The 25,456-nt window shown below is 38.6% G+C and overlaps 1 protein-coding gene across 1 annotated transcript in view; it reads right to left on the reverse strand.

Moving 5' to 3' along the window:
- Positions 1 to 2,909: 2,909 nt before the first annotated feature.
- Dkk2 (dickkopf WNT signaling pathway inhibitor 2) overlaps positions 2,910 to 25,456 on the reverse strand; it is a 90,265-nt gene continuing 67,718 nt past the window's right edge. The window contains exons 2-4 of the mRNA XM_041655385.1: positions 9,260 to 9,410; positions 8,032 to 8,187; positions 2,910 to 5,080 (exon numbers count right to left, since the gene is read on the reverse strand). Coding sequence (XP_041511319.1) covers positions 4,830 to 5,080; positions 8,032 to 8,187; positions 9,260 to 9,410 — 558 coding nt within the window. The 3' untranslated portion in view covers positions 2,910 to 4,829. The remainder of the gene's footprint in view (positions 5,081 to 8,031; positions 8,188 to 9,259; positions 9,411 to 25,456) is intronic.

Consider the following 25,456-nt stretch of genomic DNA (forward strand, 5'->3'; position numbering starts at 1 on the left):
GAGCAGGTTGTTTTTTATGGTTTTAGGAAAATATTAAATTTTGTAAGATAAATAAAATGTAAACAATATCACACACCCATAAATATGTGTATCAGAAATTTAAAAAGAGAGACCATGAATTTGAAAAAGAGCAAGGGGATATATGGAAAGGTTTTGATGAGAAAGGAGAAGGGGTAAGTGATACAATTATGTCATAGTGTCAAAAAATATTTTTCAAAAATTAAAGAGAGAGATCATAGATAAATTCTTGGCAGAATATTCCCTCCCCTATAGATTTCAATTAATATGTCACAGTTCCCGATACCTATTTTAGATCAGTAGGCAATTTTACAAAGTAAAAAGGAAGAATTATATTCTATGATATGAGTGCATTATCTTCAATCAATCCCATGCATCTCTACTGGGACCTTTGAAATCGCTTACGCTCTACACGTGTTGAGTGGAATTTGACAAAGATATCAGGTCTAAGATCCAGAGAACATCTTGTTTCCAATGTGGTAACACTTTTGTCTTAGTATTTTGTGTCCTCAAAATTCATCAGACTTTTTTAAAGGCTAGCAATGTCAGAGAATGAATGAATAAATCCTTGATGTCCTACTGGGTCCACAGTCAGCTAAGAGAACATCTTGGCCACAGCTGTTCAAGGAGTTCTAGTTGAGACACCAGGAACCCTTCAGAAGACAGAATAATGAAGAGAAAATTTTGTTGTTAACTTGGAGATTTGAAAGCTTGGTTGTTTGGGACTCATTTGCAAAGTAAGATAATGATTGCACAATTTAACTCCTTTGAAGCTCAGCTTGTTTTGACTTAGCTTAACATGCAAGATTATTTACAGTTCAGTTTTTCTCTAATGACTTAATAGAAGAGGTGCTGTATTCAAATGAGGGGTTTCTCTACATTATCATTCTATGATTACTGAAGTATGCTTGCTCATTCTATTATTGGCTACTGAATGTGGTAGTTGTTATTTTTACTGCAAAAATAGGCTCTGTTAAATGATATGACAGACATGGTTGATATTGTAAAAAAGAAAGGGGAGTTATTCTCCAGGTTTGGAAACAAACTAATCTCAGAACTGATTTAATTAACAGTTTACATCCATTTTGCAAGCTGAAAGCCCAGCAGTATAACACAAGCATATGGTGAGGAGTCTTTTGGGTACTTTGCCCTGTGACATTGATAATAATGGTAGGTGCACATCTGGAAACAAGTTGGAGATCTGGGTCCTACTACACTTCCTGAAGGCATGCTTCCAGTGACTCATGGGTATTTCACTGCATCCAGCTTTTAAAAGGTCTATACCATCAGTCAATGTTGCCCCTCAGGGAATCAAGTTGCCTACACATGGATCTTGGGTGGGAGACAAGTCATCTTCAAGCCATGGTACCACATTGGTAGATAGCAGGGAATATTATAGTTTCATAGGAATGGTTTTATACAATGGGATGTGATAGGAGATGTTTTTGGTATAGTGGTCTTGTTTTATATCCTGAAGACTCAATTACTGTGGAGTCTAGTACTAATTTCTGTTTTACTTTATCGCGCATGTCTCAGTATGAGTTGTTCAGTTTAGGAGAATTTTGAATGAAATTCTTGAATGAGAAGTATATAACTCACTTTGTCCTTCCTTCTCCTTTGGTGCTAACTGTGGAAGGAAGTGTGTCATTGTGCCCTGCTTGTCCATGTAGAAAATTTGAAGGGAAAGTCCACACAGCACAGACTCATAGAGTTCAGTATAATGTGTTCACAATCTCACAGCAGTGCCTAATTTTTGTAAAGACCCTTGTCCATAGATGTATGTTATATTCTCTCGTATTAATTTTGTCTACAACAGAGTACTGGCAGATTATTTGGCCTTTGGAAAGACCTTTGTTCCTTCTAGCCTGAATTTGAAGAAAGAAAAAAAAACATAATTAAATAATTGTTCCCCAAATGATAGAGGGCAGTTAGGTACTTTTTGGTTAAAAAAAGAAAATGAGTACCTTTGTCACTTCTCAGAGCATGTCATTTAGTGTAGTGGGAAAGAAACAGAATGTCACTCATATGATTGTTAGAGTCTAAAAATACATTTTCACAAGGAAATACAAATGGTCTCAATTTGAGGGAATGAATGACTAGGAATACCCAAAGTGACTGATTAAAATGCTGTGGAAATTCTTCAGCCGTGCTTTGGGGATCTTTAACTCTTTCCTGAAGCCCTGGGACTACTCTGCCTTCAGTAGGCTGTGAGAGCCGCATGTGCTCCCTCCCACTTTGTCACCGAATGTCTGCCTTTTGCATTTCCACACACAGGGCAACATGGACTTTCCCATTCACCCCGGTCTCATGCTGAGCATTGCCAACCAAACACGCCCAACCCTTAAGGCTCAGAAAGCAGGCAAAAACCAACTTGCCAGGAATTAGATTTGAGTTAATCAGGCCCAAATAAATGGATTGATTTCCCTCCCCAGCTGGAGCAATTTCATAGGTCTTGGAAATGAACAAGTACACTAAACCTATTGGGCCTCTAGTTCGGAAAATTTCTCCCAAGAGAGAAGGTTGTAGGGACTAGGGCACCTGCCTTCAAGTGTTTTTGAAGAAGAGTGTGGAAGCCTCTTCTTTAAAGAGGGTCCTGAAGGCAATGGACGAAGGAATGGGTGGAAATCACAGGTGGGACTATGCCAGTGTTCTTTATAATAGCAATCAGAGCCATTCTGTCTTGGGAACAATAAGCTGGGCCACCTCATGTTGCTGAGATTCAGATGTTTCCCACTTAGGTTGAAGACTCCTACCACACCCAGTTGAAACCCCAAGAACTTGGGATTCTGTGAGCTTTTACCCACATAAGGAGACACAAGGCACTTTGCATTCAATTTTTTGAAAGAAAAAAATTTAATATATTTTATCTTATTATACATTTCCCCTAAATTACAAAGTCGACAGCTGCAAATATATTCTGCTACAAAGCTTTCTGTAAGAAACATCTCTATAAGAAAATACATCTCATTAACATTTCCTGTAAATAAATTATTTCAAATAATCATTCTTGAGGGGGTGGATATAAGGGAAGTAATGTGGAAATTAGATTGTAGGTATCATTCCTATGTAGGAAATTGTGACCAAACTGTGCCGTTTTCACATCACCGAGCTCATACAACAAACGTTGGCTTTTGGATGAATTAGCTTATGATTTTTTGCACACATGTGGACACAGTCCATCATCATCCTGGCAAAATGCATGCTGGAAGTTCAAACTCCTAAGGGGCTGTACGAGATTGCGTGTGGGATTTAAGTAAAACAAGAAAGTGGTGTGATTCTGTAAGATCTGGCGATGGCTTGGTAACCTCTTTTTGTCTCTTACGCTCTAGACATAATATTTAGAACTGTGTTATATTAGGAAGTAGTAAAGAATTTCTATAGATTAGAGATATGTTGATTTCACTTGTCAATACTTTTTTTTTAACTCTCAATAGTTGCAGAAAACAGAAACTATGTCTTTGGCAGTGAAATTCCACTGAGAGGCTAGTACAGAAATTCCCAAAGATATCATCAGTCCAAAGCTTAGGGAGGACATTGGTTCCTCTTGTACCAGCTGGCTTAAGAGAACCCACTCTTAAAGATCCCCTCATATTTGATTATTTTACACCCCCCAAACTATGAAATATTTTGAGGCGAGGGAGGGCAAGTTGCACTGCACCGAGCTCTTCTGCATGGTAAATATCATGAGAAGAACAAACCCTCTGGAGAGCTTGAAGCTCCCTTGTGGAGCCCCTGGGGTCAGCCATGAAAAATAAGCCTGTGCTTCAGACACGTGATCTTAGAGCCTGGACAAATGATGAGGTTTCCTCTACTTCCCTGCTGGGCTCCACTCAGTATAGCTGTCACTCCAATCTCTAGTGTCAGCTTCACCCTACCGGTCTCCAGCTACGCAAAGATGAATGTATTAGCAGATCTGCTCTATCACATACAGCACATGTCAAAGCTTTGGCCAAACGGTGCTCACTCCATTTTTCAGCTCCCCACATGTGTTGGACATCTTTAAAGGTTTTGCAATCTGTGAAAGCTCTGCCCTGTGCTTGCACTACACAATGACTAGCTCTAGCTTAGGTAGGCCTCTCATTTGAGATACAGTGGCATTCCTTCACCATGCAGGGTTTGCTTTTGTCTTACAGCGGTCTTTAATAATTCAGGAGAAGAAATGAATAGTGTGGGGAGACACATATTTATCTTTTTCAGATGTTGAAAAGACATGCCGGTACCTTGAAGCGATATGGAAAATATTAACAGCCTTCTTCTCTCGCCTACCAAGGCCTTTATGTGAGAAGTTGAAGCTGCATTCCAAAGACAAAGGTGATTTTTTTGGGGGGGGGATGTAAATTAACAATGCTCCATGCTTTTGCTTCCTATTTATCATCTTCCCCATGTTTTAGAGATTGTCTTATGCCAATGGACAGTGAGACTAATTTATTAAACCATTACTTTGAGCAGAAATAGGGCTTTAGGTTATTTTTATAGTCATTGCCAATCTGAAGGAACTGTTCCCTCTAACTCAAGCCAAACTCTTGGAAAATCACACAGTATTTGTCAGTAATTTCCACGGTGTGCTTTCTTTTAATATTAGCATTTTCACAAAAGTGTACATTATTTACATAAAGAAGTTGCATAATGGAAACACTGGTTGTGCTTTAGTTGTCACTGTCTCTACGTCATTCAGTCCCACTGCTCTCCTGTGCTCCAAATCCCCATCACGTTCCGTGTTCTTCCGCGCTCCAAACTGGATGTTCCATCATGCCATAATGCATGAAATACACAAATTCACAGTCTGCTAGTGATAACTCTCCCAGTGTTTGTCAGATCTTCTGGCACACGTGGAGTCTGGCTTTGGAGGAGTAGGTAGCATCTTTCCAAACTTTGCAGGACAGGCCCTTTGCACAGTCACACCTCTGGAAAATCTCCAGCCCATGGGAACCTTTCTTGCGCTGTTTGGTACAAACTTCCCCCTGATGGAGAACTGGTTTGCAGATTTTGGTCCAGAAGTGGCGAGCACAGCAAAATCCATCAATGCAGTCTGATGATCGCAGACAGGGGTCACCTTCATGTCCTACAAAAAAAAAATGAATAAAAAGGGTTATGGGATGCTTGAGAGAAATTTCGACTTTATAATCAGCATTTAATGAACAGCTAGACTATTCACCTTCAATGTGTCTTAGTCTACTTTTTCCTGTTTCTCTCTGTGTGTGTTTATTTGTGTAGTGTACATATAGGCATGCTTTTTACTTGCATGTGAGGGCATGTGAAGGAAGGTATGCAAGAACATGTGTACATGTGAACATGAAGGACCCAAGGAGATGCTGGGAATCATCTTCCATCACTCTCCCACCTATAGCTAGCTGATAAGGCTAGATTTGCCAACCAGCTTGTTGGGAGGATTTCCTATTTCAGTGTCCTGAGACTGAACTCACAGACAAGCTGCCATGTCCCACGCCACATTTATAAATTTTCTGGAGATTGGAACTCCTCTTCTCATGTTTGCATAGCAAGCAATTTAATCATGGAGACAACTTCCTAGTCTGTAGTCTAACTTTAGATATTTTCCTGATGATTTTCCCCCTGTAGGATGAATTGGGAGGGGGGAAGGTTGGCTTCAAGCTAATTAACTTGATGCCTTTTCAACAGGTCTCAACAAAGCTGTAAATCAAGAGAGCAGAAATTTTCAGGGACTCTTGACATCATTTATCAGTTGAGTCCAGCTGTGAAAGCAGAACCATTCACACCGGTTATTTAATGCAGAGAATTGATCGCATGTGCGGTGGTTGAATTATAAAAGGTGGATCAGCTGCAGGAATTTACTACCACGTTTAGGCCAAGAGACCCCCAAGGATAGGTGATGTCAGTATCCAGAGGCTAGATTCACTAACTAGAACCTAATGGCCCCACCTGGAAGCAACTAGAGATTGGAGGAAACACAGTTACACCAGAATACCAGTGGAAGCAGCGAGAGTAGTAAATGGTGTAAACCCAGCCAATGCATCTGACAAGGAGTGGTAGGAATACAGCCTACCAGAAGCTGTGAGACAGAACAGAGCAGAGAGATGACGGTCAGCTGTCAGAGCCACCAGGCTCAGGAGCAACCAAGAACTTTCTCAAAAACCTGTGAAATTACAAATCTGGGTAGTGTGTGCACACACGGAAGGATTAAGTCACCAAATAACACTCTCCCACACACATCCTGGCTGCATTCATCTGTGTTTCGGTGTAAGGCAGGAGTAGTCAAACTTCTGTGTTACATGTCTGACTACAAATCTGTAACAGCTCCTCAGTTTTGCTGTCCTGTAAAACTCATCCGTAGAAAAGACCTATATGAACGGGTAAGTCTGTGGTTTTATGAGTCATTATTTAGAAAATCTGGTGATGCAGATTAGGCTCAAAGTTCATCATGTGGCTACTTGTGGTCTAAAGGATTCTCTAGCATCCTAGACATAACGACTTCAACTGCAAAATTTTGGTGTAACTCAGTAGTCATACAACACAAGATCTCTTTATGTTTGCACTCAGTACATTTCAAATGTAGTCGAACTGAAATAATTGGTAGATTTTAAATAGTGCTATGACTTAGGAATCTTCTGGAATGAGGAAAGACACACATAATGGCAATTATATAGGAATTGGTTGAAATTTGTTGAAAGTACTGGAAATAATAAGAGATAGAAAATAATTAAGGATCTTGGTAGATAAAGCAAAATGATGAGAAAATTATTTGCCAACATCTTTAGCATCATACACACGACTACTAGCAGTCCAAGGTGCACCAATGGGCCAGTTAGTTCTCCGAGACTGACTCTTTAGAAGATGAAAATGTGGGTTTTATGGTGAGACAAGCTATGGAAATAACGTGTTTAGAATAGGAAGCTACTTTTATGCATCATGAATTCCCAGAGAACTCCCAGAGAGTTCATCAAAAATTCCCCCAAACAGGGAGATGCTCTATTGTAAATTTTTTAGACCACTATGTATTTTTAATCACATACATCTTGAAAGAGGAGCACTTCACAGATCACATGGAATAAGTCTCTTTTGAGTATAAATGTGTTTTATGTTTTCAAATTTTTCCTATTAATAAAATATTTTCACACTCTTCAGGTTTGTTGGTGGTCAGCTGGTGGGAGAAGAGGACTTTATAGCGATGTATAACCCCATATACGGGCTGTTTCTCATAGACTGGTTATGGATTAATTGATTATATCTCATAGATAATGGTTATCTGATTGCTTAGTAATATCAACTTCCTGGATCTACAACGGTGAGAAAAAATGGGCATGAATTTCATCGTCAGCATCTAAATTTCCTCATGCATTTTCCACAACGCTTTATTCTCGGATAGGTTTGGACCATACAGGTTTTCTTGGAATATTTCTGCTCAGTTTTCACATGAAAACTTAGAAAACAACATGGCAGGTCAGGCTATTGCCTTTCTCATAACATATACTTTGCAATAATTCCATGAACTCTCTAACATTTCCAAAATTAAAAATCAGTAAACTCAGTTTAAAATTGCCCATTAATGAACATTTCATTAATGGATTCATAGAACCAGAATGAATTAACTATGTTTGTCTCGTGTTGGAGAGAAAATTGCCCCCAGTGGAGTGGCACTATTAGGAAGTGTGATCTTATTGCAGTAGGTGTAAGTCTTGTTGGAGGAAGTGTGTCACTGTGGAGGTGAACTTTTAGGTCTCATATATGCTCAAGATACCACCCAGTGTTAGGCCACTTCCTGTTGCCTGTGAATCAAGATGTAACAACTCTCAGCTCCTTTTCCAGCACCATTTTCGCTGGCATGCTTGCATGGTGCCTTGCTTCCCACCATACTGACAATGGACTAAACATCTGAACTGTAAGCGAGCCACCACAATTGAATGTTTTCCTTTATAAGAGTTGCCATGGTCAATGTTGTCTCTTCACAGCAATAGAAACCCTGAGACTCTATTTTTTTTTACTTTTTTTATAGAAGAAATAAAGAGTAAACAAACATGGAAATATAGGTAGTCGTACCTTTTATATGCGACATCTTGGTGTGTGGCCTTCCTAGATTCTGCCATCCCAGGTCATGGTTGGAATAGTGACCATGGTTCCGATCTCTATGCCGAGTGCCATCCAGAGCTGGAATATGAGGGGTCAGGATGCTCTCAGTGACCGGGATGCAGATGCCTGGAAATGAGGGTGTAAACAGACCACTTTTATTCTAACCTGTGATGTTCATCTTGAGCTGTGTTTGAAGACATTTATGTGTCTATTTCTTATGCTACCTATTGTGTTTCTATTTTCTTATCCATTAATTAATTCATTCATTCATTCAATCATTCATTCATTCACTTACTTATTGAGGGTAGATTACTCTGGGTCTGGAACCAAGCTTCCTTGATCTGAATTTTCCCTTTTTTTTTTTTAAGATAAAATGACACTGTGCAAACAACAACAAATTAGGAATAAAACCAGAATTAACCTCATCCAATTACTATAAATATATGCAAAGTACTTAGAATAGTGACATGGTGAAGAATTAAACCAGTGTCCAGTATTTCTTTCCTTAGAAACCATCTGCTAAGTCCTTTTTGTTTATGAGCAAACCAATCTGGTCAAGCCTACACACTTCTCAAATGGTTGTGAGGTCATTCTCTCCACATCAGGTCCTCTTTATGGTGCTCACAGCAGGTTTATGCTTAGAGCCCAGAGAAGGCATGACAATTTGAGCTTGACTGTGTCATTTTCTATGGCTAAACTTAGGCTTCTAACCCCTTTCTGCAATTACTTAATCATGTGTTATCTGTGATTGTTTTCAGTACATTATTAATGCTGAATAAATGTCTGCCTATGAGTTCGTTAGGCTTGAGAGCAGTCAGGCTACAGGTTGGAGTCCTTTGTTCTTGGTAGATCAGTCATCCGTTCTAGGACATCTTTAATATAACAACTATAATATAAAACTCCTGTTAACCTGATCAAGGGACTCACAACTACACTACTTGTCTTGGTACTCATAAATTCAGCAAACAGAACATTTAGCAATTTTGCAAACAACTCTTCAATTTCGCAGGAGGAAGTGGCCAGATCCCAGGAAGCCCAAGTTTGGAAGGTGACTATGGTATCTCATACTACACAAAAACCCAAACCCTCCCAATCCTAAAAGTCTTATAACTCAGTAGTGTGGATAAACAGGCATTAAAATCACCTTTACACAAAAACTTATGAGAAAAAAGAGACTGCTTAACGCTTGATCTCTTACCATTATTGCAGCGGGTACCAGGGCAACACATGCCGTCTCTATGGCAGCGTTTCTTTTTCCTCCGACACACCATACAGGCTGACGATCCTTGGTGGGGACTGTGACAATATCTTCCCACTTCACATTCCTTATCACTGCTGCAAGGGTAGGCCTGTCATCAGATAGGACAACACAGAAAGCAGTGGGTGAGGTCCTTGGACACTGGAAAGGCACTGAGGCAGCAAGCCTTAAGGGAAACTAAGTCATGTTTGCAGTGCCTGAATGAAATACATCATTGTGTACTTTTCTGCACAACAGTTCTTCAGGCTGACCTTTAGCTGATGACGTCTGATGGTTTACAAAGATGAAATTGGCAATAAAAGTTAAAGTGAAAAAACACCATGGAATTAACACTTCCCATGCATTTTCATGGCCACCGTTGGGTTTAGGATTTATACTTCATGCAGATAGGCACCTGCTGTAAGTGACCCTGGAGGCTCATAGAAAGGTGACTGTCATATTGCCACTAATTGCAGAACACACCAGCAGCCTCACCACTCCATTCCCTCCTGATATTGAAAGATGAAGAGAGAATAAAACAGAGAAGCGATTGGGTTCGACGTTAAAGTATGTCATTTGCCCAATCAGGGAAAAAAACACTCACAATCCCTGCTGCGAATGGTAGGGAGAGACTCTTCCAGAATGATCTGAGAAACAACTGATGTGCACACAATGCAAAAAACAACAGCAAACCTCCAAAACAAAGCAAAGGGCCCTGCCCTCGTTCCTACGTCCCCCACAGAGCAACAGCAGTATCCACATAACCAAAAGGACACCGGGCTTCAGTTACTCAGAGTTCTCAGGAAGCCCAACAAGGCTCTCATCACACCATCTCCTCTCATCATACACAGCAACCAGGCCTTCAATTTGTTCAGAAGAGACTGGTTAATAATGCATTTCTCCACCAGCAGGAAGTCCTGAAAACTTCTTGAGCTGTGTGTGAGAGTAACTCAAAAGATAAAAGTGAGATAGGGACTCCAGCCATACACAGCTTGCCTTTCGGGAGTTGGTGGAACATTTAACATGTACATGTTCTGAGACTGTGATGTCGCACAGCACACTCAGGCTTAGAAGATTGAGATAGGTCTTTTTTTTTTTTTTTCTGAAACAAACGCTAACTTTAGCTTGTGTTTGTTGGAACTCACCCTAGACAACTTTGGTCTTGAACTTTGAACTTGTGGCAATTCTTTTGCTTCTGTCTTTACATAGTGGGGTTATGAGCAAGCATGACCAGGGCTAGTCTCATTTTATTTTTCTGATTTTTAGAGAAATGCATTCATTTTCAATAACAAATGCAAACTGTAGTTTTGAAAGCTTTGGTTTTTGCTTTGAAGTTTGTATAAATGATATACGGATGAAACTGTGGATAAAATGTTTGTGTCTCTAAAATAATTATTTTGGTTTGGGTGTTTCCATTATGAAATCCCACTTGATGTTCTGACCCCACACATTGCTTATTTCCTTTCTCCTTCTGTCTCTGTCTCCTCTCTTTTCCTCTTTCTTCCTCTCCCTCTCTCACCCTCTCTCTCCTTTGCACTATATGTTTGCCGTGTGTGTCTGATCATCTTCAATTAAAAAAAGGAAGTAGAGATGAAGTTTATGTATGAGTCTGGGGGGAAGTAGATTTTATCCTTATTACAACGTCTTATTTGTTGAAGGAATAACCTTGGAAACCATTCACTTCACATGATTGCACAGTGGCCATGCATGCAGAAGATGAATTTGTATTTGTAGCCCACTTTACACATTGTCAATTTACCTTCAAGAATCTGAATGAAGCTGGATTCACGGTAGTAGATTGTTTTTCAAGAACCCAAGACTGATGAAAACAAAAGAAATGTCACTTCCCGCCTTGCCACACTCCTTCCCCCAAGCAGTTCACCATCTTCCTATTTAACCTCATTAATTTTAATTGAAACACAATTCACATGTTTCTGATTCATTTACATTCATTTCATCAAATGTTTTGCAAGAAACATTTGATGTCTTACAAGTCTTTCCTTTCTCAAAAATAGGACATGTTCTTTCAACAGAAACAAACATGTGCCATCTAAAACATCATGTGCTGTTTTCAACTCAGCAAATTCTCAAACTATTCCCAACAGAAGGAAGACTGGGTCCCATCCATAAAGAACAGACTACATTGGAGAAAAAAGTTGATTTCTAAATTTAGTTTATTTTAGAAATGTTTAGAAAAACATTAGTTTGAAGAAACAATGACACAGGCAAAGACAATATTTATGACATCTTTAGCATGAAATGTTTTAAATATTGTGTGCTTGGAACTGAATGCCCATACAAAAATTCAAGAAGGAATAATTAGAAGTGCTTGAAGTGATTTTAATAATTTTAAATAGAAATATGGCTTCTCTTCAGCTCGTAAAACTTTTGGCTATTGTAAACTCTATGAAGTAAAATATATGAACACACATACATACATATATATATATATATATTCCTGAAATATTTTCAAAAAGGGAGCATAATAAATTGAATGAAGCAAGTTTGAAGAGAAGCACGTGATATTAGGAGACAAAACTTGCTTTCAAAAATTCATGCCCCCAGCCCAGATTGACTGAGGAATAAGGCCTTTTTAGCCCGTTCATTATCAAGAAAACAAACATAAAATGGAGGTCTAATATATTAACAATACACATGCATCAGCTTTGATGCCCCGCATTTCAGTGAAGCATTCTGGACAAGGTATTTCACCATGAACATGAGGGCTCGGCCACTTGTCATCCCAGCGGTGCCTTTCTGTGCTTGATGCTCTGTTATTAAATTGTGTCACAGGACAAGAACAGGGAGAGGAAGGCAGACAGAAAAACAGGAGGCCTGAAGGACTGACGGACGTAGGAATGAATGAAAGAATGTCTGGTGAGAAAAATAGAAATAAATCAAGCAGCCATTTAGAAAATCTCACAGACATATCTTCATTTCCCTTTGACTTTGTTCTCAAAGGCTCTTACTTGGTTCCTACTTAAGGGAAGCCTTCTGGCAAACATAAAGTGAGCTTGAAAGCCTTAGCCAGAGTCTCAGTTTAATATTAATAACATGCTCACCTGGTACCTGTTTCAGAGATTTAAAAGTAAAAGGCTGATATGTTTCTTACTACAGAAATTAATAGCAGTGGATTTTTACAACTTTCTTGATATGGTCTTTAAGTGAAGTCTAGATAACGATAATACAAGGACCAGTGGGAGTTTACTAAACCAATAGTCAAGGGAGAGACCCAGAATGCAGACACCTGCATTCTCTCTCCACTAAAAACTTCCAGAACTGATTAGAAATCCCACTTTGTCAGCATTCACAACCATTTATTACCCAAACTCAGGCATGGTTAGGACGTAAATTAATTAGGGACACCTAATAAAGGGAGTGATTAGCCATAAATTAAGAATGTGTGAGAGCTGCCCAGGATCAGGCCAAAGCACTAGGGCATTCATCTTGCCCCTTTCTAGTCTAAAAATAGAGTTGTTTCTACAAATAGTTACACTGGCAATCATTATAACCATGACAGGAGCTTAAAAAAAAAAGAGTAAACACATTGAACACAGATTGAATTGAAGTCTATCAGAAACCAATATTTCTCTTTAGTACAGAGAGTTTGAAGTCAATTTCTGCTATGCTAGTTTGGAATATTTTTTTATCATTGGAGAGGGGAAAAACAGCATGTAGCTTTTAGAAATAAATAGAGACTGAGTGTCGCAAGCTTGCCTTGGCATCGGGCCGCATCCCGAGGTATCAGAAGCAAGAATGGGTCACGGTGAGGATTTTACAACCATAGAGACAGGGTTGGGTCTTGATGACCTCTGTGCTGAATACAGAAATTACAAAAGTAAACTTGTCCACATCTGTCTTATGCCAACAGCCTGTCCTGCAGCAGCTGTTGGAGGGACCGGAAACGGGAGGGAAAGGGAAGCACAGCCAAAGCTAGGACAGTTCTTGACAGCAGTTCTGACAAACTGTAGAGTGGATTTACAAGCTGAATACCACCATGCATATAATGATAAATAGAGTTCTAAGGAGCAAAGCAAAATGAAATGTACCCATTCCATCTTACTTGAAATAACTGAATCTCTTTTCCTCTCTTTACTGCCAAATGCCAAAACTTCTAGGAGAAATGGTTTCTTCATTCAGTTTTATATATAGGATTGAGTTTATTAATGTTTTGTTTTGTATTTTAAAACAATAACAACAACCACAAAAGCTCCCCATCCCTTTGAACTGTAATCACAAGATCAGTTCTCTGGGATCATGAGGAACATTGCTTCAGGTTTCTCTACAACACTGACCAATGAGTAGACCTTTGCCACAACCAAGCCTCCCACGTTCTCAAAATAATGATATTTTTCCTGTTTGATGAGGGGGGCTGGGAAGTGGAAGAGAAAGAGACAGAAACATCACTCGTTTATGTGGGATGGCTGGCCACCCATCCGGATTCTTGCAAGATCGACCTACTTTTGTTGTTGCTTCAATCTAGGCAATCCTTTGTCCCCTTGAGCACTGTTTGCAACAAGCACAGAAGTTGGCTGGAGCCAGGAAAACGTCATCAGATGGGCAGGCCGAAGACAGCCTGTGGGGGTAGAGGGCAGGGTGGGGGACAACCCAGCTGTGTGAATGAAAAACATTTGAGTGGATAGAGGGCGTGAGGGTGAAGTTAGGGACCAGAACATGTCTTGGGGCTCTACAGTCGAAGCAGAACAAGGCTGGCCATCACACTTGGGAAACCATAGCCTTTTCCTGACTCTTTAGAGAAAAGGTTAATTTCCCATGTTATGACACTCCACCTGGTAGATTTGTCTTTCCACGAGTACATAAGGTACACTACCGTGAAGGCATGCATTTCAAAACTACCCAGGAAAAATTGCACCACGGGAGTGCAGTGTGGACTCTACCCCGGTTTGGTTATGGGCAAAGCGCTCATCAGCTCCTCTGTACACTATGACCTCCAGGCACGCACCTTTGAGGACTCACGGGTCATGCTGGGAGGAATGAGCTATATTAAATTTGAGAGAGTTCAGATTCTCATGGTGTGCAGGATATGAATGTTTGGGTCCTTTAAAGCAGAGGTTTGGCTATGTGCTCAGCAATCAGTTTATTGCTGAGCCCTGGTGGACTAGTGGTGGATAACTACTGGTTATCTTCCAGGTGCTTTCAAGAGAGATCTGTAATCTGCAAATGTTTTGCTGGCTACTCTAAAGATGTTTTTTGACAAAAAAAATATATATGCTTTACACATGTAACATCTAAAAGCTGTCAACATGTGTCTGTTCGCTTTGTTAATATAATGCTTAATGTTAAATAGTTTGCAACATTAAGTTCACATCAATTCAATATGGCTCAACAAGATAGATATAAAACAGCATATTCATCATAAAATTAATTGCAGCGTATTTTTTCCATGAACATTTTCTCTTCAGTTAAATTCTGGGGCTTGTACTCAATTAATTCTGAAATGCAGAAGTCATCATCACAACTTTGAATGCTTTGCTTCCAGATTTTCCATGATTTCATTTAAGAATTCAGGATAGGGGCCAGCAAGATGTCTCAGCCTGTAAGGCACTTGCCACCAAGACTGATGCGCTAGGCCATCCCTAGTGGAAGAAGACAAAGACTCCCTGAGGCTGTTCTCTGAACTCCATAGGTATGTGTATGATATGGCACATGCACCCCCATTCACACACACAATAAATAATATATAAATAAATGACAAACATGAATAATTTTAAATCAATCAATGATAACACAAAGAACATAAGATTTTAAGACAAAGCATTAAAAATAAAATCACTCAAATCAAAACTTCAACCAGGTGATACATGTCTGTAATTCTAGCAGTAAGGAGACAAGACAAAAGGATTCCAAGTTCAAGACCGACCTTGGCTACATAATGAGTTCAAAGCCAGTCTGGACTATATGAGATCCTATAACACACACACAACACAGAACATAAAAGTATTTAAGAATTTTGCCTGTATTTTCATCTATAATGTGCTAAAAGATGTGTGAACTCAGTTGTAACCCTAGGTGATTTCAAGAAGGAAGAACCACAGATGTTGAGGATCTGGAAGCAAATTTAGTCAGATAGCAGTGTTGTGCTTCCAACACTGCTAGGAGACACAATCTCACAGCTAACTCCCTTATCTTCTGGCTCTTATAATCTTTCTGTCCCCTCTTACACAATGTTTCTTGAGCCTTGGGTGCAGAAGCCGTTTTGTTGATGTATCTATTGGGACTGGGATATACAACTGTATGTTTTGGTTGATCAGTGTTTGCTTGGTTGTGGTTTTATATAATGCTCTCTGTCTGTTACAATGAGGAGGGTTTCCTTGATGAGGGTGGAAGACTACGCTTACAGCTAAAGATTTGGAGCTATCCCGTAAAGTTTCACCAACATAACAGCCTAAATATGAGATGAACAAGGGCAATGATAGACATGTCCAAGTGGAAGGGGGAAAACCCACAAGCCTTCAACCTTACACAAGGAGATACAGGCAACTAAGTAATGCTCAGAGTGGGAAAGAATAGTCTTTCTCCAGCTAGTTACCTAACACCAAAAGATCACACTGGAAAGCATAAATACAACTAACAGTATACAAACGGAGAAGGCTATACTTAAGAACATATATGTATGTTTGTATGTATATGCACATGCAAATGTATACATCTATGCATGTACCAACAATCAATAAAAATGAGGTCATGAATTTGAAAGAAAGCAAGGAAGGTTATGTGGGGAAGTTTGGAGGAAGAAAAGGAAATGGAGGAATGATGTAATTATAATCCCGAAAAGAAAAAGTGAGGAACTAACCAAACAATGACAAAACAGCCACTGGATCAACATGACTGAGTCTACTTTAAATTGAGTTTCCTAAGAAGAATAAACAGCAATTCATGTGGTTCATCCCATTGCATATTTTTTTTTAAAAAAAGAAAAGATAGAAAGTTGAGTTTTGACACAAAGCTTAAAAGACAGGAGAATACCTGTTAATGTTGCCAGGGTTACTAACTAGGAATAATGGATTTCTTCTGGTAGCTTGAAAATACATTAGTTCTCGAATCAATTCAGAAAGTCCCACCAGAATCCAAGAGGATAAGTTAATTTTATGGAATAAAGGTTAGGTAATCTCTAACTTGAGTGTTCCACTCAGTCATTTTTCTAAAATTAATTTTCTATTTGAGATTATAGAAAAAATATATTCTTATCCCTTCCCTTTCCTCCATTCAAACACGTCACATATCACCATCCTTGTTTTCCTTCCTTTTTCTTCTTTTTTTTTCATTGATTTTTGCTACTTGTACTTATGTATAGACATATATTCCTAAATACAATCGGCTCGACCTGGACAATGTGGCTCATGTGATACTCACATGTCTTCAGGGATGACAGCTTGGTATTAGATAACTAATTGGTGTACTCTTCCCTGGGGAAGATTATTCTCTAGTGTTACCATTCTTTAGTTGCCTGTTGCTCTTTTAATCGAGAGAGAGAGAGAGAGAGAGAGAGAGAGAGAGAGAGAGAGAGAGATTCTAAAAAACTCTCTGAACACATCCCGTGTTCTCATCTGTGACATTTATTTCCCGTCGGGGAGTGAATGGGTGAGCTGACGTTTCTGTCTGGTCAGAGAACTTATGGAAACATAAGAAATGTGCTTTACCTGGCTCTTCGCTATTTTTGTATTTTGTAGGTCTTTCTCCCCTCATTCTGTTTAGGCATTCCCCCTCATTCAGAATGTATAGAGCAAGCTGCTCATATCTGTGGCCCCAGAAGGACCTCAGCATGTGCATAGGTGACAAGGCCTGTGTGTTCCGTGCTTCTATTACCGAGTCCTTTATAACTCTCTGACTGACTGACTTAGTGTAATTATCCAAGCCTAAACAGAGGAGTAAACTGCCAATTTAATGTGCTCTTCAAATGTTTGGTTGATAGCAGGAATAGAAAAATGTCATTATAGTCTTAAAAATTTGCTTGATTTCATGTCTTTAGAAATATATTATGGTAAGGCAGATTTTTATAACTGTGCTATTTAAATTATGCCTCCAGATTAATTTGTTTTATGACTCTTGGATAAGTTGGTAAGTTTCATTGGTCCCTTGATAAAATAGACATATATTTCTACTTCAGCAGTTCTTACCTGCTTACTTAACCATAAACATTCCATAGATTCTCTTTAAAAACTGCCTACCTACTCATGGATTCTTTTCCTGGACATTCCGCTTATATTCTCATACTAGATGGTGTCCAGGAGTGTCTTTTAATAGACTCTATTCTGATGAACACACAATAAGGTAAGATAGAGAGACAGGGCTTTAGAGATGCTGCGTGGAATAATGATACATACTTTGCAGGTGTCACACAGATGATGCAAAGCTAGACCACGTGATGGACCCAATACCTTTTCCAGACATCAAAGGTCCACGTGAGGATTGCTTGCATGGCACAAGTGCGTCTACGAAAGTGGTCCACTGGAAACAACTCTTTCATTTTTATTCCTCGTACTCATTCACTGTGCTTGGGGGAGAGCTCAGTACTTTCCAGAGCTCTGTGAAAAGTAAAGGAAGAGAAACACACATACACATCACAGCGTGACTTGGGAAGAACACACTGTGGATTCAGAGCTGTCAACACATCCGTTATTGCTGCACTGTTTCGTATCCTCATGCGGGTATACACTTGCATCATGTCGGCAACGGATAACTATGTAGCTTTCTCTGTATCCTATATCCTGAGGGTAGACACAAAACAAAGAGCTTTCATCCCCATACAATATATGAAAGACAGATCGTGTGAGTGTCCATTAGTAAGTGTTCTTCGAATAGGTTTTCCTTTTCTCAATGAAAGGTCTATTTATATTTAAAAGCTGCTATTTAGATAGAAATGAAGACTTAAACTTTTAACTTACTGCTTTCAAAAGACTTTTATGATAACAAAACAGGCCAAGGTTGGTAAGTAGTTTTGTGTTCAAAAAATAAATACTTGGAAATTTAAATGTCATATGAATTGGTGATTAAATGTTTGCTTACATTATCATGAACTAGAAAATGATGACATGACATTGCAGTGTGTTTGTAATTATATACATGAACATATGTGTGTAGTAATCATATCAAATTATCTCAGGAAATGTACCAAAGAAACACGTGATAGAGTTTACATATGGGAAAGTAGACTAGGTTAATGTTGAGAATAGGTCTTCTAGAAGAACATTTAGGTTACACATAAGCCTTTAAAAGTATTTTATAATTTGCACCAGATACACACAACCCCCCCAAATTAATACAACTTTTTAAAGAGCTAGTATTTCAAAATTTAAAACAGAGTTTCTTACTTGTTTTTAAATTATGCCTTATGTTTTTGTTTTAGAAAAGAACAGTTTTCCTTAATCCAAATCTTCCTACAAGAGCTTCAAGTAAAGACTCCCTAAGAAAAGTGTTCTGAATGAGTTCATAAATTTCACTGTCTTAGAACAATATGACTATCAATTAAACATTCAAAACCATAATATCACACACATACATAGACATACAATGCACTGCTCTAACAATTACTTGACTCAGCTAATGTTTGTTATTATCTTGGCTGATTTCACTTGCTATAGAGCAGTCGAATGGCAAAATCTCTCTAATCTTGTTGAGTTCTCTTTCATTTCCTTCAGGAATTAGGTCACACGAAGCCAAGTAGCCACTGGCTACATTTTATTCTAATTCTGAGGAAACAGCTGATACAAGCAGATAAAATTTCTGGTCAAAATGATGAAAAAGAAAACCCAGAAAAATATCTCATTCATGTTCATTTTGCAGCACAAGAACTTTTCCCCATATTTGTTAAGAATACTGTGAATAAATATTGAAAATTATATACTGCTCCTTTTAGAGCTTAGAGGCTGTAAATTAGAAGATATTCAGAGTTTGTCCCTCCAGGTGTGCCGGCGTGGAGAGGCACTGGCTGACTTGAAGAGAGGCTGACCCAGGGAGTTACGGCAAGACCTGTACTCTGTAGCTAGCATCAGATTGCCCTAAGACACCTTTTATTATTAACACAGGGCAAGGTTGTGAATCACAGTTATCACAGGCAAGTCTAAGAAAAGCAATTAAACAAGAGCTATGATATATCTAGCCAAGGTATAAGAGTGTTTATGTAGATAATTTGTTCTATCAGCCACAGGGTGAAGGACTAGAATAAAGTCCTTAGGAAAAGAAAGAAATGATGCTATCTCATCTGATAAGAATTTTACCAGCCTTACTCTTTGCAATTTCAGCCTGATGCCTGAATTTATGATGTCTAAAGATTACATCCTGGCATCTCCAATCTGTCCTTTGTTAAGGAAGGCTCTGTGTCCTCGTCCTGGGGTTTGTTCTTGGATGTTTGGGTTGTTCTGTTGACAGGCAGAACAGATCTCACAGAGAAACCTGTGCACAATGTCACACCAAGTACACTTACATTGTCAGTCAAATCAAATCATTTCTGAATTCCACAATCCAAGACAACTATGAATGTTTGAAGCAATTTCAGAGTTTCAACTTTATGCTAGAGTAAACGTTTCCCAATGGAGGCGTGCTTGACTTTCTGACAGATGAAATGTGATAGCAGCCAAGGTCTTTTATTTTTTGAGACATTTAAAAGATGATTGAATGGAAAAGCCTTAGATTGGAGAATAGTTTTACGTTTAGTTTCTGATAATAGCAATAATACTACCACATGTTATTTATTAAAATAAAGCACTTTTCCAAAAAAAAATCAGTATCTCAATATACATATGGACTTAGTTCTCAGCCCCGTACCCCTACGAACCAATTTAAATTCTTACTGTGTAGAAAAAAATGAAGGAAGGTCAGCACACAAGGGGCATGGAGATACGTGTCTCCAGAACAATATGGTATAGAGACTCATTGGGTTAGCATCCATTTCTGTGAAAATTTTCTTTCAAAAGCGTTGGAAAGGAAGGAAATTATAAACTAGATGATGGATGCTTTGTGTTTTGGTGATCCCTACTATTCAAGTATCAGCCTCAGAAATGTGGTCTATCTTGTGATGACATTTCCAATGTGTTAGTAATCCCAAAGAGAACATGCTGAAGACATTGGTCCCCCACCACCACCCACATCCCAGGGCATCCGCTTTTGTGTGGTGACCCAAGAACTCTCAGTAGAGCAGAGGGGGGTCAGAATATTTGTTACCAGATTAAACAACAAAAATAAATAAATAATGTTTTGGGTTTAAGTCATGCTCCTCTCATCCCGTTGGCTCTTTCTGCCTGTGCAAAGAGTATGCTCCTCTGTATTTCTGCTGCTTCCATTTGTGGGTCCCTGGTCATTACTAAGGAGCCCCAGATGTGCTGGCATTGAACTCCTGTTAATACCTATCTGTTAATATCTGGCCTAACATTCCCACAGCCTTTGCAAAAAAAAAAAATGATGGGGTTTTAAAATGTGAGTATAGGGGAAGGTGGTGAGAAAAAAAGGAGAGGGTAGCCAAGAGAGCAAGAGTTTCCATGGGGATAGAGATGAGTCTGTATTGCCTTTATATAACCAGAAGGCTTTTCTCACCATAGAAGGATCATGAAGAGGGCTAATGTAATTTTTAGACAGCGATACTAGGGTCATTCCAAAACTCTTTCACTTAAAAAAAAAACAAAACAAAAACTCTGAGCTGGTCAGTGGTGGCGCACACCTTTAATCCCATCTCTCAGGAAGCAGAGGCAGGGGGACCTCTTTGAGTATGAGACAAGCCTGGTCTACAAAGGCTAGTTCCAGGACAGGCTCCAAAGTTACAAAGAAACCCTGTCTCAAAAACAAACAAACAAACAAACAAAAAATCTGTACTTCATGCCATACATTCAAATGTATTCAGAGCAATATTTAAAACACTATGCAAAGTTTTTCCAGTGTTGTTTGATCATTTTAACCAAAGAAGAAAGCTATATTACAGTTAAGATTACCAGAATACATTTGTTCTTTGTTTGATGAAGAATCTATTTTCCATCTGCCTCTCTAGGTTTTGTGCCATGCATTCCGGCTACACGGGATAGATGCATATCCTGTAGTCAACCTCAACTCCGTGGCTCTTTGTTTAGAAACATTTTCCCCTTGCCAAGATCACTCTTTCTTCATCCCAAGTCATCATTAGGATATCTTTATCTCATAATTCAAAGATTACATCAACTTACTTCACTTTTGGGCAACTCTCCAGGTTAAGTAGCCACCTCCAGTTGAGATGAACTTGATGTTTATATCCCAGATATAGGGTGCTTATCTGTACTAGGACACAGAGCACACTCTGTTGAGTTCTTCGCCTACTTTCTTTGAGTGAGAACAACATTTTTAAATCTCCATTTCCCCAGTGGTAACATAATATTTGGAATGTATTAGCACCCTTCAACATGTCTTCTCTTGAGTTAATGAGATTTCACTGTAACTGAGGCTTAAATTCTATAGAATTAAATTGACAAAAAAAATCAACCATGAATGATAAAAAGTAAACTGATAAAAAGTAAATGCTCAAAAACTAAGGCTGACTTTGTATGTTTTTTCATACTCGTTTTTAAAGTTGGTTAAATCTTATATAGCCTTTTCTAGTCTAGGAATCTGTATATATTTAAGAAGAAAGGACTTTGGATGATGAGATATTTTCTGTCTAGGAATTTCGCTACAAATGTCTCACTGAATCACTGGCTCTGCTTTCCTGAGTGCTATCATCAGCACCTTGCCTTATATCCCCAGAGTTTTCACCTACAGGTTAGCAACAGTGGGAAGATATTTCTAAGTAGCCACAGATTGTCTCTACTGTAGAGGTAATGATGTCCTGATAGTTATCCGGTGCAGTAACTGTCTTTGATCTCTTTCCTAATTGTCCTCTGGAAATGATTAAGATTTGTGCTAGGTTGGAACACTCACAGTGGATATTTCTTGGATGAGGGAGCTGGTTCCCTCCTGCTCCTAAATACTTCTTTCCATTGTTTCTTTGAATTTTTCTCTAGATATTGTCTTTTGATTATATATCAAATGTGATAGTTTCCTAGTACATATATACATATATAAATGTATGTATTATATTACACACACATATAGTATTTATAGGTCTTGAACAAAATGCTTTCCAGCTATTGTCTATAATTATTGTTCATATGCCCTCAACTTCCATAATCATGCCAATAAATAATTGATTGGAATTTTAGGAAAACCCATGTAAGTGTTAGGTCCTGTTTCTAAATTTTACAACATGCAGATGTTTGTAAAAGATTGTTTATAGCTTTATCTGAGTTCATATTTGGTACTTTCAGAAAGATACTATGAGACTACTTGCTGGGCAAAGGGGTGAGAAATAAAAACTCTGTCTTTTAGTTTGAATGTGTCCTACACATATTAATTCCATATAGAATGTCACTCTAGTTTGAAAAGGCTGAACACTTGTAAGGTTCGTGTACATTCCAGTTGCATAGAATAGACCAACCAGAGTGTTGGCTTCTCTAACATTGTAGGAAAAGGAAAGACATTCACACCTGGGCACAGCAGGTATCAGGCAGGCTCGATTATATCTGATTATAACATTTAGTGGGTTTAAATGTGATCACCAGAACTTCATTCATACAAACAAGTCAAGTTGTTTCCACACTAAGATTAGATGAAGTATTTTTTTTTTTATAAAAAAACAACACTAGCCAGGCTCCTGTCTGAGAATAGATCAAAAGCCTACCAATCTGTTTATGAACTGGTTTTCATCTGCCCTCCTGGAGCACAGCAATGCACACACTGATCAAATGCTGCCTGGGATTAGTAATAGGATGGATGGAAATGCCAAGAAGGAGCCCCTGAAACCAGACCACCATAACAATGAGAACTGGAGCTGTCTTTTCATTACATACACATCAGAAATCCTTACCACTTGCAAATTATGCTTCCAAGAAACAGTAGAATGACTTTCTAATACAGAAATATTAATAAATATCAACAAATTCAATTCTAAAAAGTCATGCCTTGCTTTCTGGAAATTACTCCAGTACAAAATGAGAGGATTTCAAAACACAGTTCTACAGAATGATCATTTCAAGGTGTAATCAGCCTGTTACTTATTATAAAACAACAATTAATATTTAACAGTAACTGTGTATAAACCCTTTTGTCTTTGAAGTTAATACTAACAAATTAATTATCTGTCACAAACTACCAGTATATGTTTGGAGAACTCCAAGAACTTTATCATCCATGTGTGTCATTTTGTCATGTCTGCAATGGGATCCCTCCATGGTTAGATATTAAATAAACATTCTTACATGTACACAGACAGGGTAGCAACACACCCACATCGCAACATCTGCCTGGCTCAGTGCTGGATCCTCAACTCATACCCATTCTAAGGCGAAAAACATGTTTGGAGTGATAGAGGGGTATGGTTTTCATTGAAGACAAGTTTAACTGAGAAGAACAGAGAAATTGTCTGGGAATTCGGGTGCATAACCCGGGTGTGGTAGCAATGAGCTTTTCCCATTTCTTACTAGAGTTCCACAACTCTCCATGCAAACCTCAACCCAGCCACAGTTCCTGAAATCCACCGTCTCACAGGCCAAAATGTCTCCTCCTGCTACCAGATGCCCCAGTCCCAAAGTCTCACTGCAGACTGCTCACATATCCATGAGACCTTGACAATAGCAAGTCCTAGAGACTGCAGCTATTTTACAGATGTGCCTTTCACAAAATGGTTTCACAACTTCCCTGCCCATTTCACTGTGTCTGTTATTTTATAAAATAATAAAGAATAATCTCTAATCTTTATTACAAATTGCAAAGTGAATTGTAATGAGTTTTCTTTGTTTCCAAACAAGTGAAAATTTATTAATTCCCTTTCCTATATATGGAAGAACATGAAGGAATTATATTGCCAACTCTTAATTTCAGTGGTGGTGTTTTGGTTATTTTTTTAACTTGGTTCTTTACAGATGTGACTGAAGAGCTTGTGGATAGAACAACATGATAGTAATGAGCTAAAAATGGTCAAAATTTTAGGACCAGAATGTGAGGGTTCAAACACATGATTTCCTCTGCTTTTGTGTTTGCTAGAAATAGCCATCAAACAAAACAAAAGAAGTTTTGCAAATATAGACAAAATGCTGAAATTAATCTAGTCATAATCAATCCCATACATAACTCACATAATTTGATTTTTGCATACAGAGTCTGGGTAGAATCTTGGGAATATGGAATCAGAATTGTCCCTTGGCCTCTTCTTCTACTTGGAGTGAAGAGAAGGTAACCTTCAATAAAATGTGTCAGGCTAGAAAGACTTTTAATCTTATCAGAAACTTCAGAGACTCCAGAATCAGGCAAATTCACACTGTACTTGCAGAAATATCAATGCATTAACTAAATTTAGAAACTGATATTCTCAACTCTGACCAGAGCCACGGACCTGTAATTTTAGTTACTCAAAATGTTGAGGCAGGAGCATCACATATTCATAGTCTATGTGGGTTACATACCAAGTTTCAGGTCAGCATGGGCAACTTTGTGAGACCATGTCTCAGTAAGGTTTAGAAAGAGTATCAGCCTGTCAAAAACAAATTTCTGGGTCTAGTTCCCTGTGCCGAGAGAGAGAGAGAGAGATAGAGAGAGAGAGAGAGAGAGAGAGAGAGAGAGAGAGACACTGCCTTGTATTTCTCAATCCATAAAGATCAAAACACCAACATACCTAGCCACTGGGATCCATTGATGACTTTCCTAAAGACCTAATGTCAACAAAGCTAAGAATGACTAAGGGAGAGTTAGTGCCCCACAGAGGCCAATAGAGAACAGGGAAGAGAAGTCAGGACACCATGCTTGTAAAGAGTCATGATCTAGTTACTACTGAGAAACCATTAGTACATGGGAATCCTGCTACCTTAGAGTAGCAAAAGAAGAATCGATATGACTATGATGAGTAATCATTTTCTAAGTGTATGGAGTGTCTTGTCTCTTTTTTATTGCTCCTTGGGTCTTGGAATAAATATGATGCTTATAAAAAACATGTGATATGACAAGGATTTTATGACAACATGTGAACATCAAATACAGTCCCTATAGCCAGTGTTCTCCTCCCTCTAGCCTCACCATATGATAATTTCATTTTAAAAAGTGCTTTCCCACGTTGCATCATTGGCAGCACATATAAAAATAAATAAATAA

This window comes from Microtus oregoni, unplaced genomic scaffold (assembly GCF_018167655.1).
Source record: "Microtus oregoni isolate MIOR12 unplaced genomic scaffold, Mior012 000000F_ref0000247, whole genome shotgun sequence".
Taxonomy (NCBI): Eukaryota; Metazoa; Chordata; class Mammalia; order Rodentia; family Cricetidae; genus Microtus; species Microtus oregoni.